The sequence below is a fragment of the Paralichthys olivaceus genome, chromosome 9 (genome assembly GCF_024713975.1).
Source record: "Paralichthys olivaceus isolate ysfri-2021 chromosome 9, ASM2471397v2, whole genome shotgun sequence".
NCBI classification, from domain to species: Eukaryota; Metazoa; Chordata; class Actinopteri; order Pleuronectiformes; family Paralichthyidae; genus Paralichthys; species Paralichthys olivaceus.
In genome coordinates this window covers 13,148,719-13,162,765 of record NC_091101.1, presented here as the reverse complement: position 1 = coordinate 13,162,765, position 14,047 = coordinate 13,148,719, and the positions used below count along the sequence as shown (strand labels likewise).

At 44.5% G+C, this 14,047-nt stretch overlaps 1 protein-coding gene across 2 annotated transcripts; it reads left to right on the top strand.

The window, feature by feature from the left end:
- Positions 1-1,677: 1,677 nt before the first annotated feature.
- On the top strand, positions 1,678-13,310 carry spon2a (spondin 2a, extracellular matrix protein). 2 transcript variants are annotated; one of them, XM_069531432.1, is made up of 6 exons: positions 1,678-1,765; positions 6,397-6,625; positions 8,208-8,428; positions 12,182-12,373; positions 12,643-12,814; positions 12,974-13,310. In XM_069531432.1, exons 1-6 carry the CDS (start codon positions 1,763-1,765, stop codon positions 13,159-13,161), a joined length of 1,005 nt encoding a protein of 334 aa, XP_069387533.1. In that variant the 5' UTR covers positions 1,678-1,762; the 3' UTR covers positions 13,162-13,310. The 2 variants fall into 2 exon arrangements, with proteins under 2 accessions (XP_069387533.1, XP_019963689.1); XM_020108130.2 differs by lacking the exon at positions 1,678-1,765 and adding an exon at positions 2,631-2,792.
- Positions 13,311-14,047: the final 737 nt, after the last annotated feature.

Sequence of the window (14,047 nt, the reverse complement as noted above, 5' to 3'; positions counted from 1 at the left end):
TTCTGGGAAGACAGTGGTCAAACCATTAAAATGAGAGCACTGGTTCCTGCACTGCTGCTGGGTCAGTAATCGCCATCATCCTGCGTCAGTTACTCATACTGGCTTAAGTAGATGGGTGCAGAAAGAGGGAGAAAACAGCTCTAAGTGGGTCAAAGGTTGTGTAAGATCATTAAATAGGCCCAGAACATCAACATAATAAAACTATCTTGAGTCCCGGTAGGGAGAGGGAACAGTCTGACAGATCAGGATGTGTGTGTATGTGATGAATTATTCCCCAGACAGATGACCTGTCCCACTCAGAGGGGTTGGACTGCCAGCCCCAAAGCTGAGTGGGTAAATATTTGTCTTTAGTTGTCTTCAGAATGATTAAATATTATTCCAGCCATTGGAATTGGCTCAGAGGCACAATTTTCGCAGAGGGGCCAATTTTATCTCCAGCATCCGTGCACTATACCAGTAAGGTGCACAGTTAAGTCATTAATGTTTACTGTCAGCTTCATAGCTCTTAGAAAATAACTATTCTTCATAGATTGTTCTTTATTAGTTTGTATAGTACTGACAGAATAGCGGCTCTTGGATCTGCCCCTGGTCATATTGACCTATATCACATATGCCACCACCGAGTGTGTGGACTGGTGTATATTAATGGAGTTTGAGTAAAGATATCAGATGGATAAGATAGATGCACTGACACTTGATTTTGGTCTTTTTTCCATGATGTTTTTGACAATCCAAAAAAAATGATACTCTTGCCTCATACAGGAAAAAACAACTTACAAAACGCTACCAAACCGTCTGTGTATTTTTTCCATTCTCCTTTCTAATATTGGATCACTGGTTCACTGTCAATATTATCCATCTGTTCCTCTGCTCTTTCCTCTTCTCCGTCCGTCTGTCTGTCTTAAAGGGTCTACAGAGAAACCGAGACACCGGAGCTGGCACAGCCTCGGCCAAACTATCTGTGATTAGCTCATTGTTTTCCTCTCATTGCTTCACTCACCTGGCTCGAGTAACACACTGACATGAGCGTGTGATTGACAGGAAGAAATCGTTCGACTATCTTGGAGATTTGCTTCAGTCAAGCAACCTGTAGCTATTCTGCTGCTGTATCTGGTGACCTTAATACGTGTGTGTGTGTGTGTGTGTGTGTGTGTGTGTGCGCACTGCAGAGTGTGGTATAATAGCATGTGCAATCAAAGTAATAATTGATTCCTGGTTTGCAGGCACATGTGTGTAAGTTCACATTTGGAGAGATTTTTTGCTCACACGCACGCACGCACGCACGCACGCACGCACGCACACGCACACACACACACACGCACGCACGCACACACGCACACACACACACACACACAAACAGGGTATTTGACAGTGTGTTAGTGGTGTACTGAGATCACTGTCATCAATCAGCAGGCAAGTCTGCTTTTCTGTAACCTACTTTACAACTAGTTCAACAGACAGACAGACAGACAGACACACAGACAGATAGACAGATAGACAGATAGATAAACAGGAAAGAGGATATAATTGTTTATTTGATTGTCTATGACTGCAGGAGACAAACAACAAATTGTTACCTGATCCACACTTAACTCTTCTTCTCCTCTTCCTCCTTTCCCCCTCTCCTCTTCATCTCCACTCATTCCTTGAAGGTGCATGGCCGAGCCACACAGTGACGTGGCCGAGGCGCTTTAAAGGTCTACACTTCTCCAGTTGCAGAGTCGTCTGTCGAGGTCTGGCTGATGTCAGCCAGGTTGAGTTGATGGTGAGTGTTTGATGAAATATAGGCTGACTGCTTCCCTGCGTCATAGCCATGGATAATAATCAGGAAAGTAACTAAATTTCCTGTCACACACACACACACACACACACACACACACACACACACACACACACACACACACTCATACGCACAGGAAAACACTGCTTCATTTAGGCTAAGCCTTGACACGTTGATAAGTGAGTTGCGGCCGGTAACAGAAACCTCCCTGGTTGTCCATGTGTGTACCAGCTGTGGGAACTGGTGGTCACACATCTCCGACACACACACACACACACACACACACACACACACGCACACGCACACACTCTGACCTGAAGAGAAGGGGTTCCTCAGCTGAGATCACAGCTGGATCTGCCACAGTAGAACTATTTGAAGGGGGGGGGATTTAAATCTCTTTGATTTGTCTTCATTGTCAAATCAGTAAATTAACCACAGAAATAAAAAAGCCTTTCCCTCTGCCCAGACTCCACCGCGTGCGTAAAAGCCCTATTCCTCATTTCTCCCTGTATTTTACGACCATTACTCTGCAACTCTACACCAGACCACCACACTAAAGAACAGGGGCCAGAAAATACACAATGATGAGCTGCACGTGCTAATGAAGGCCAATGTGGTGTTGATAACTTGGTCAACAATGGTGCTGCTGAGTTTACACAGCCACTGAAAGACTTGGGAGAGAAAGACATGAGGGAGAGAGGAGAGGGGACAGTGGAGGAGAGGAGAGAGGCAGCTCACCGCCTTTCCATACAAGGAGAGGTAGGGGGAGAAAAGAGAAGGAGGGGGAGGAGAAAGCGAGAGAAAGAGAGAGGAGGGTAATATGAGGAGATACAATGAGAGAGTGAGAAGGGAGGAGGAGGAGAGAAAAAGACAGAGATAAAGACAGAGGATAGAGGGATAAAGGCTGATAAGGCTGCACCGGACAGCTGCTGAAAGTCGAGAGGAAGAGAGGAGTGAGCGGATCTGTATCCTCTGCTGCGGCTTCTCTCGCTCACTGACTGATCCAACACAGGTAGGACTCACACTCTCTCACACTGAGCCTCCATTCATTCTTTGCACTGCCGGCCTCTCGCTGGCTGACTTCTTTTAGCATCACAAGACCCAGCTCAGTTTCTTTGATCTTGTTTTTTTGAGTAAAAGCAGTGCAGTGCTAGTAGAAGTAGAACAGTTTAGAATACTACAAGTCAAAGTTGTGCATTAAAGTTTGAGTGAAAGTATGTGATAGAATTAAAAATATACTTATGTGAAACCTGAAGTAAAATGAATATGAATTATGTTGTAAAGTGATATATTCTTATATGTTTTACACTACGGGATTATTATGACTAATATTAACTAAGTATTAACATGTAAACATATATTTAATGTTGCAGCAGTTCAGTTTTAACTCCATGTAGACTTCACGTGCTTAAGACTGGTTTCATCTATAACTCACATAAATATTAGTGGTAATTGAATTCTGCAAGTTAATCATGACTAACTACAGGTGTTTATGTTGAGCCTTGAGAAGTATAAAGCAGCATCAACTGTGCAAGTCCAGGACCACAAAACTGTTCTGTTAATTTTGTTTCCATACGATAGTAAAAATAATGTACACATGACTGCACATGCACCGTCCTCACCTCTCTCTCTGTCTGAGGTGCTGCTGCCTGCACTGCTCATGATTTCCACTCCACCAGTCATGTATCTGGACTCCTGTTGTAATGCATGCCTGACCAAATGTGTCCAGTCTGTCTGAGCATGAAAGAGAAATGGTACAGTTCGATGCCCATTGCTCAGGGGAGTGTAAAAAAATAAAAAACGTTAATTAAACAAAACTAACTCCAGAATCCACCACCACACCCCAACAAAAGATTTTACAGAAGAATCTTTGCCAATACAGCAAATTACCTCCCTGCTATCCCCTTGTTAAAATGAACATCCCCCCCTCTGTGTGCACAAATCTGTGTTTGTGCGTACATACCTGCATGCCTATGTATATGAGCTGAAGCTAATGTGAGCATTATCTCTGCATGAGGCTGCTGTAATTGCACAGTGAAGTTGCCCATGGGGCGGCAGCGGGTACATTTGGCCCAACGCCACATCCCCTGGTTTTATTGTGTCATGTGCCTGACAGAAAAAAAAACTGCAGCGTGTGTCTGTCTGAGCTGACTGACGAGAACAGGTCTGTGGAGTGAGTGTAAACTTCATGTCGAACGAGTCTGCCTCTGTATGACTCAATAAATACCATATGGCCTGTTATTATTATTATTGCTGCATGTGTTTCCAGCAGCACACATCAGCTGGCTGCATGGTCTCTGTGCTGGCTGAAAACGCTCAGTGTGTCAGTGTGGGAATTCAAGAAATGTCTCTTAAGTGTGTTATTGTGTCAGTGTGGCAAGTTCAGAGGGAAGGTCGAAGGATCTGCTGAGCTAAATCTCTGTGTGATTAATGGCTGTTACAGCAACAGAGATTGTATGACAACCAGGAACACGCCTGCCTTACAATATAACTGAAAATCACTTACTGCTGAGTTGCATGCTGTGAATTTCCAGTTATAAACGTTGATCTTCTTTGTCTGGAATGTGTTCCGTGTGTGTATGCGTGCGTGCGTGAGTGCGTGCGTGCGTGCGTGCGTGCGTGTGTCTATGTGTGTGTGTGTGTGTGAAAGAGACAGAAAAACAACTGTATCTTTACAGCAGCCTGTGACGGGGCTGACCTCCTTTTCTATACTGAACATAGTGGACGGAGCAGACGGGACAGTAGTAGTTAACATCACACACTGATGTAAAAAATCTCAAGCTCCAGCTGGTCAGCTCCCATTAACCTGTGTCTGTTCCTGACCACAAGAGCAGAGTCCAAGAATGAGAATAATATCATGATGTCATTTTTATGAAAGAAAGTTAGTTTTGGAGCAAGTCTGATCCTGGAGCTTCGTCTGCCTCCTGCAAAGCAGCCAGCGAGATGATCAGATGACCGAGCAGTGAAGTTATAGCTTGGCGCTGTGTGTCTCCATACTTGAGGTATTTTTATGGCTGTGAGACTGTGCAGTCGTTAATATACATTTAATGGAGAGAGTGAATTAGTAAAACACTCGGTGACATATATGGCCGTGGACAGAAAAGTGTCAGAGTTGGAGTTTTGCAGCTATATTGGCAGAGTAATACTATCTGACCTCTGGAAATAGATTTCAGGGACAATGTGCAGCTGGACATGAGTGTTATGTGCGTTGGTGTGTCTGTGTGAGTGTGTGTGCATACCCATGTTCGTTTATGTGTGTGTGTGTGTGTGTGTGTTGGTCGACCAAATTTAACTGTCTGCATTCAGCAGCTGCTTTGAGGTTTAGTTATAGTATAGTAACCCGTTGAATCGCCACACAAGGCCGTGAAACATTACTCTCCCTTTCTGTAACACAGAAAAATCCATCTGTCATCAGGTCATAAACTGTCATCTCCAAGTTAAAACATCTGCCATTAAAACACGACTTGAGTGAAATAACATTCTTTGCAGGGCAATTTTGTCCAAAGTACTTTGAGGTTTTTCTTTAACTACACTGAGGGGAAGACATGTCACTTGCACGTATCACATCATCTGTATGCAAGTTTTTTTTAGAAGCTGTGTCACCTCAGTAGCAACCTTCTCTTAGTGGTTTATGAGCACACATCTAAAAACTCTTAAAAAGCTAATTTCATCTTAAGATGGAGTTTTTGTGACAGACGCACAAACTGACACAGACACAGACACAGACACAGACACAGACACACTACTGTAGGAACCAGACACAGAAAATCGTTGGGTAGGAGAGCAGAGGTGGGATGAGAATACGAATGGAAAAGGTGGAGAGGAGGATGAGATGGAAGGAAGTGTTTGGGAGGGGATGAGTGCAGAGGGAAGACAGAGCAGGAAGACAAACGGCAAACCCTTGATTTACTCTCATGTCCGTGGGCACTGTAAAACACACACACACACACACACACTACAACACAAAGTAAAGCCTCAGGTGCAAATAAACGAGGATGCAAAAGCACAAGTGGTTTCTCTCTCTTCATGTCAGGCTGAAATGTGTTTTGAGCAGTTAACATGCACGTGCCATGGACAGAATCTGTCTCTCTGAATAGAGGGTGAGTGTGACTCAGCAGCCAGCGGTCAGTGGATGGTCAGTCGGTGAGGTCAGTAGAGCAGCAGAGCAGACGGGACTTGCATCTACCCTCAGAGATGTCAGACGCGTTGTTTTATTTCGGGGCCGACTTCTGCGGCAGACGTTACAATGACAGCGATGAATGTTAACTGCTTTACTGTGTGGCCACCGACTGGCTCTGCACCAAAACATGCTCGGGTCGGCCCAGAAGATTAGTAGGCATATTTTTTTAAATGAAAGGTTTGTGGGTCGATGGGTTCAAAGAGCTTTGCTCCATGATAAAATAAAAGTGTTGTGATATGAGGTCACGGGTGTGGAATTTCCCCTCTTGTACTGATTTTCCAGGATTGTCTGGGTTTGGTTTCCCTAAATGTACACGTTAGGATCCTTTCATTTGTTTGCCGAAGATTACTTGCCAAGGTACTTTTGATTTTAAAATGCACCACACATTTCATGGTGTTTTTCACACAGCCCTTCTTCATTTCTCCATGTCTTCCAGATGATGTCATCGGAGCACCTGACCTGTGGTTGGCTGCAGCAGCTGCTGGTCGTACTTCTGAAGCTGTGCCTCGCTCTCGCTGGGCCTTCGAGATCACCTGATGGGACCGAATGCACAGCCAAGGGTCCTGCTTCCTACATCCTGGTCTTTACAGGTCACTGGAGCCCACAGGCCTTCCCCAAACAGTATCCACTGTTCCGTCCCCCTGCACAGTGGTCCAAGCTCATAGGTGAGAGACTCAGGGGGACAGAGAAATTGGTCATTGGAACATTTTGCCTCTAATGTCTGATATATAATAGCTGAATATAACTGAATTTGGAACAGCAAGGACTCAGGCATTATTAGTTTCCATGCGAAAGTGGAGCTGATCGAAGGATAGGGATGGGACACTGACTCTGTCCATGCTTCAACTTAAGACCTTTGTCTCTTGCCATGTGTCAGAGGTTTAGATCCTTGTCATCAGTGTACACACACACACACACACACACAGACACACACGCAGGGGTGAGAGATGTTAATGAGTAAAGCAGCGAGAGGCAGAGAGAAATCAGAGAGACAGTTTAAATGCTACCAGATGGGGTTTTCTCTCTGTTTGTCTAACTCCTGTCTCGTGGTATCTTTAATATTTCTCTGTTGCTTCAACTCAGTCCTTCGCTCTCTCCCACATTTCCGCTGGTGCACCACGGCATTGGCAGCAAAGACTGGACTCGAGGTTTCGGGGGTTACGTGGGTGATGATAGTCGGGGTGTCGTGGGGTCAGACCGCTTACCTCAGAGAGAAGAAGAACAAGAAGACATTCAGGCCTCCTCTATTCTGTCTTAGAGAATGAACTGGATGGCAGATCCGCTGCCAGTGTGCCTGCAACGGGTTTGTGTTGCTTAATTCTGTGGAGTTGAAGTACCAAGGACACTGCCCGGGGGAAGGGGGAATGGAGTTTGTCATGGCCAAAGAAAAATCCCATGCAATTTAAGAAGGGCGGGACAAGGACGTTAACGTCTTGGTGGGGCTTAAACGTGACGTGTTATCGAGTTTCAAGGTCTTGATGCTTGTGGGAAATTTGTTAGGATGGAAATGTAATTAAGTGCATAAGTAATGGCAGTTTGGGGAGAAACTAGATAGTGTGTGAAGTGTGCTGCGCGCGTTGTGTGTGTGGCTCGGTGCGGTGTGTGTGTTAATACATGTGTCAGGAGCGTTTAAGTGTAAATGAGAGGTTGTGTATGTGGCTCTGAAAAGTGAGGTAAGGCAGAATCATCAGAGCATTTGTCAGCGTGTTTCTGGCTAACCTTACTCTGCCCTTAAAACCACTGGTGCAGGCCAGTGACTCTGTGGGTTTCAGTACTGAGCTCCAGAACCTGTGGTACAAGTTTAACCTAAATCGGCCTCTTGATTCTTAACAGATTTCATAGATAACCAGAACTGAATATGAGAATGTGAATCAAATGGTTCTGTTGGACTGAAGTGAAAGAAAATCATTTGTTCTGAAGTTTCATTATGTTTTTTGTCCTCTGTCTGGCGGCCAACTCAGAGAGCTTGACCTCCTCCTGGCTGCTCCACTCTGTGTTGTGGGATTTTTCAGTGATAAATAGAGATATAGAAAAAACTATAACTGTGCAATAATGCCAAAGACACACATGTTGGCAATTCCTTCAGAATTATCGGTGCAAGAAGTAAAATACAGGCTCTGTGGTGGAAATGATCTCACCGTCTGGCTGAGGCTCTGTGGTACCTCACTGACATTGATATGAATTCCAGTGAATAAGTATCTTACTCCTGTCTTCTTCTCTTTTTTTGTGTTTCTTTTCTCCCCATAGCGGTCAGCCACACTCGTCATTTTCGGCTGTGGGAGGAGGGCGCCCCAGCCAGTGCAGGGGTTCAGATCTTTGCTGAACTTGGGCTGACGGTGGAGCTGATGAAGGCGGCCAAGGAAGCCAGGAAAAGACGCACAGTTGGCGCCATGTACAGAACGGCCGGTATCCCTGACGGCATTGGGCACAGCTCCACGGAGTTGCTCATGCAGCCCCGGAGCTCACTGGTAGGCACGAATAAAAATTAAGTAGATGAAATTCACACAAGTGCTCAGACACAGTTAGTCACACAAACCATCTGTTTGACTGAATCTACTCAGTCTTGTGGTGACCTCCCCGTAACGACCAAACACTTCACCTCGTCTTTCCACCATCCAGTCAGACTATGTTTAGCTCAAGTGCTGAAGCCCTGCAGCCAGAAAAGCCCACATCCATCCTGCACCAGTCTGCGCTCTGTCTGCTGCCTGTCACACTGAACTCTGCACACTCAGGATGATTTTCACTTTAAAGAATCATTTGAGAATTTGTGAAATATGCTTATTCCCCTTCGTCTCTGAGAGCTGGAGGAGAAGATTGATTCTGTATGGTGAACATGAAGTTGGAGCCAGCAGCATGTTAGCTTAGCTTCATGCATGAAGACTGCAAACTAACCACAAACTAGGCTCTGTCTGGACCTGTTGTAGTGACCTCCTGGAGTCTTGTGTCATCTGACATAACCAAATCCCCCAGTAAAAACAAAGACTTTTGGTTATTACACTTCACTGTTTATGTGGATCAAACAAAAGACACAAGGACTCGCTGGTGGACAGATCCTGGCTAATTCCTCAATCCAATCTTTATGCTAACCAACTGATGGCTCGAGACCCATATTTAACATAGAGATGGGAAAATAATATTGAATTTCTCATGTAAATCTGAGTAAGCAAATATTCCCCCTAGTTTCTTATTATTCCTTCAAATCTTATTCAAGGGACTTTGCAGAGCCAAAGGCAAAAGGGACCCACGGGGCCCAACAATAAAACCGAATAACACAGAACTGCTTAATTACAATATTTAAACTATTCTTTTAGAATCCAAACTATAAACAAAGTGCAACATTTGCTTTGGAAATGTGCAGTGAGTTATTGGCTGCTGTAATATAACTACACTGGCCTTGACGTGCTGCCTTTCTTGCCGGAGAGTGTTACTGCAGCTCTGCATGGAAACATTCCTCCAGGAAACACAAAAAGGAAATGCTGCACTAAAACAACAAAATGCGGAATATTCCCACTGAATATAGTAAATTTAAACTGCTCAAGTCCCATAAGACCCCGTATTCAAGGTCAGTAAATAGGTTGATACATTTGGACTGTGTTGGGCGTGCAGGCTCCGTGTCCGACTGGGTTGTAACCTTGCTGGTCGCCGGACTACAGTGTACCACTGGTGCAGAATGTTCAGTGAGTTTGGGAGCCAAGGTCATGGCTGGAGGCATGGATCCTGAAACAAAGGCAAAGTATTTGAGTATGGCTCTGTGGAAAAATGTGTTGCACCATTCACTGAGTTAAATCTAGAAATAAAGTATTCCTTTATGTGTAAAGCATATGCAGCTGATAAATGAGAGGGGAAGAGGAAGGGGGCGATATTTACTGGAGCTCTAAGAAATTGGTGGGTTCCTGCCTGAAAGTCTGTTGACCTATATTTATTTATTAGTTATTCCACTGCCTGAACCCGAAGGTCCTTAAATATCATAAACAAGCCTGTCAGAGGGCATCTTTGTTAAGCGCTCGTCATGGGCAGCTGCTTAAAGCTTGTCGTCTGGTTACAGGATGTCTGCGTCTGCTTTAAAATGACTCCGTCTGTTTTAGATTAGTGGACAACATGGCAAAAAAAAACCTATTAAAAAAAAAGTCAACACACGACATGATTATTGTGCGTTTGTGTTGAATGTCACCGGCCAAATGATCTGTTGACAGCTATGTCTGACGTCCTGCTTTCCTGTCTGTCTGTTTGTCTCTCACACTCTCTTTTATAAATACCATCCCATCTTTCCTGCCCACAAACCAAAACATTCATACGCAATGCTCCAAAAATCCCAAACACATATGATTTTTATCTCCATAATTCATCAGCCTCCTGCTATTGCTGTTAAGTGTGTAATTCAAAACAGACAGATAACACCAAACAAGTACCATTAAATAAGTACCATTTGGGATCCAGCTGGCATTGTTGTGGAAGATCCTGCGCTCTGTATGATCTCCGGCACCACAGAAAATGGGACGCCGTCAACAGAGCATTAAGGTGCTTGTGCCACAAGACTTTGCTGCGTGTTTTCTTGATCGACTCATTCTCTCCAGGGCTCCTCTAAAGATTTGCTGTGATGAAGAAAAAGTGAGTGGGATCATGGGAGCTTTGAGTAACTGTCTGTGCTCCAGAAACACTTCCTGGCCTGTGTACTGCAAACCACCACGGACAGATTGGGCCAGTGACGAGGGATACCCCAGAGTTGACATCCGTGCTGAGTGGCCCAATGGATATAGCAGGATGGCTTCTTGGAAGAGACATTGGTTCAGGGCAAGAGGGACAAGAGGAGGGAGCAAAGTTAGTGAGGGAGGAATGAAAGGAAGGAAGGGATCAGCGGAGGATTTAAAACGCAACGGAACTGTGTCTTATTTGGCTTCTCTGTTTCCTGCCGTGCACCACTTTTAAGAAACAGACCCTATGTGTGTCATGCTGAACACAACCTGACTCCTACCACCAGTGGCCTGCTTTGCCTGGCGAGCTGGTTTGATGTCTGTTCCTGCACTCTTTCATCCAGCGCTCTATTCGACTCCAGGCCAGCCTTTCCCACACATCCAAAGATGTCCAGACCCACCCATCCTACCCTGAGCGCAGCCCAGGTCCTCGAGTGTCGGGCCACAAGTGTGGAGGCGTTTTCAGCTGTGGTGTTCACTGGGTGTCTGCCACCTCAGCGTGTGCTGACCCGTAGGCCACTTCCTGTATGAGGTCACCAGCTCTCGGAAAACATCCATCACACAGGAGACACTGTGTAACCCTGCACAGGAAACGGACTGGGTGCATGTGAGCACACACATGCAGTCCCCAGGCCCTGCTGTAATAAATGTTTGAGTTTATAAATCCTGAAACAACAGTGTGTGTGTGTGGTAAATGGTCAAAACACCACATCTGTGTTCCAATTTTCTATCAACCACACACTGATGGAGCAACATCTGGAGCAGTTAGGGGTTCAACCTCTTCCACATGCTTTCTACCTATATTACTATGTTTTATTTAACGTATTATCTTCAGCACAACATATATCAATAGACAAGGGGCAATGCAACACTTCTTTTTCTTTTCTCCTCAAAAGAAGACGCGAACAGCTCGTCCTCATCCAAACTGCTGCAGCTCGACTTTTGACTGGAACCATGAAAATAATCACAGATGTGATTTAGTCTCCTGTGGGATTGATTATAACTTTACTTCTTTGGAATTTCTGTGTAGTTTCATTTGCAGTTACAAATTGACAAAATAAAAAGGAACATGTAATCACATTCAGGACATGCAAATGCAGGAAGTACAAATGTAAACTTAGGCGAATAACAATACGTGAGCCGCCAATGTTATGATTTTTAAGATGATGTAGAAGAAAGAAAGAAATCAGTTTTCAGCAAATGTACTGTTTAGATGTAGTATTATTCATCCTGATGGGGACAGTGGTGTGCAGTTACTGAGATATTTCAGTCTCGACCCAACACAGACAGACTGGCATTGGCTGCAAAGACCCTCTTCTTCATTTTAAACCCTCCCACTCTTAGTCATGCTTTCATTCATAAATCTCTGAGTAGGCTGATTTATATATAACTTATTTCATCAAGTTAATTTGATCCATGTCGATTTTTGCTTTTAATGCTCCCTCTATTATTTATTTTCACTGTGAACTAGATCTACCACTGGCAGAAGTGCACTTTAAACTAATAGCACTTTGTGTCTCTGTTCATCAGTTGTCTCTGATGGTGAAGCTGATCCCCAGCCCTGACTGGTTCGTCGGTGTGGACAGTATAAACCTTTGCGAGGGCAGCCAGTGGAAACAGGAAGTGACCATTGACCTCCAGCCGTATGATGCAGGGACGGACAGCGGATTCACTTTCTCCTCTCCTAACTTTCCCAGCAGCCCCCCAGAAAACATCACAATGGTGAGCTCCTGCACCGTTCACCAGCATGCATTCACATGCTAACTCAATCATTTACTAATCACTGAAATGATTGGTTGGTGGCCCTGATGCCTGACCTAAAGTGATTTGACTTAAAATGGCCTCTATTACATCATACACCATTTATCCTATTGCATACGTTTCACAGTGAGCTATTGTGTTATTTAAATGTGCGATGACAGGCTGCTGGCTCTCCTGAAGAATCGCACCACACTGTTTTACTTATTTATCTTTTTTGCCGACTTGCTCAGATCACATCTCAGATGCCAAACCACCCGGCCAACTCCTTCTACTATCCGCGCTTAAAGGAGCTTCCACCAATCGCCAGCATAAGGATCACTCGACAGAGCGGATCACCTGACCGCCAATCCTCAATGTCCAATCACATTCTGCCCAACTCTATCAATCCCCAGCGCTTCTCAGGTGAGACCTACATGAGTGGTACCCATACCTTTTATACGGGCGGTCCAATGTTGATGATTAAAGCAATATCCACTCAGGCGTTCAAAATGCTAAACCAGCAGAAATCAGTGATACTTGTGATGACTCACACATATTTCTCCCTCTCTCTCCTCCACACAGTGACACCACTGGACTGTGAAGTGTCTCTCTGGTCATCCTGGGGTTGGTGTCTGGGTCCCTGCTCTAGAGGTGGTGTTCGCCACCGCACCCGCTACATCCTTTTGCGGCCGGCCAATGCTGGGACCCCCTGCCCTGAGCTGGAGGAACAGGCTGAGTGTGTACCACACAGCTGTATGAAACTCCAGTAACCTGCAGAGTGCACTGTCACAGACGCTGCCAGTATTCAACACTGACTCTCATGTTATCACTGCTGGACTGAGAAACGTTGCTGCATCTCGAGCATCTTCTTGAAAATGCAGAGGATTGTTTTGTCTTTGTTACAGCCAAGTTGGGGGAAATTAAAGACTTGCTGCATCGTCTATGGAGCACATTATCTTTAAGAGTGTACGCTCCTCTAGGTGAATTTTAATGACAATAACAGGGGATTTTTAAGCCATTGTTACACATTGCCCTGGAAGGAGAATAGAGTTACTCACAGGGAGACACACGGCCTGCGTTTTCTCAAAAGCTTTTACACCTATCATTGTTTGTTCATTTCCCACAACATATGTATTTAAAGTGCACATGGATGGTGGCTCACCAGAGTCAAAAATGTGTATGTGCACACAGAAATGTGCACACAAAGGTCCTTGAACATACTGCACACTTACAGGCATTAGTTCACATAGGTAACACATCCATGCTTGACACATGCAGCTCAAAAATAACCTCACACCCTGATTTTTAAATATCATCTACAAAAATGAAAAATGAATAGCTGACTTGAAGCATAGAGCCAGCATGAAGACCCAATTTGTAACAAGATGCAGGTTTTTATTAAAAAGTAAGGATAAATATTTGTTTTGTCATCTCTTTTGATATTTTAATGTTGATATTTTGTATATACTGTATAATGTATCTTATCTTGTATAACTGATGAATAAATATGGTGGTGTTTTTCAGTCGGAAGACATCTGTGCTAATGTGTTACCCCGAATGGCTTTTGATTTGCAGTATGTTTGGTGCAAAAGCAAAGTTTGAATGTAGAACTCTTGTAAGGCCAAATGACATTTACGATTTGCACCGTTCCAGTTA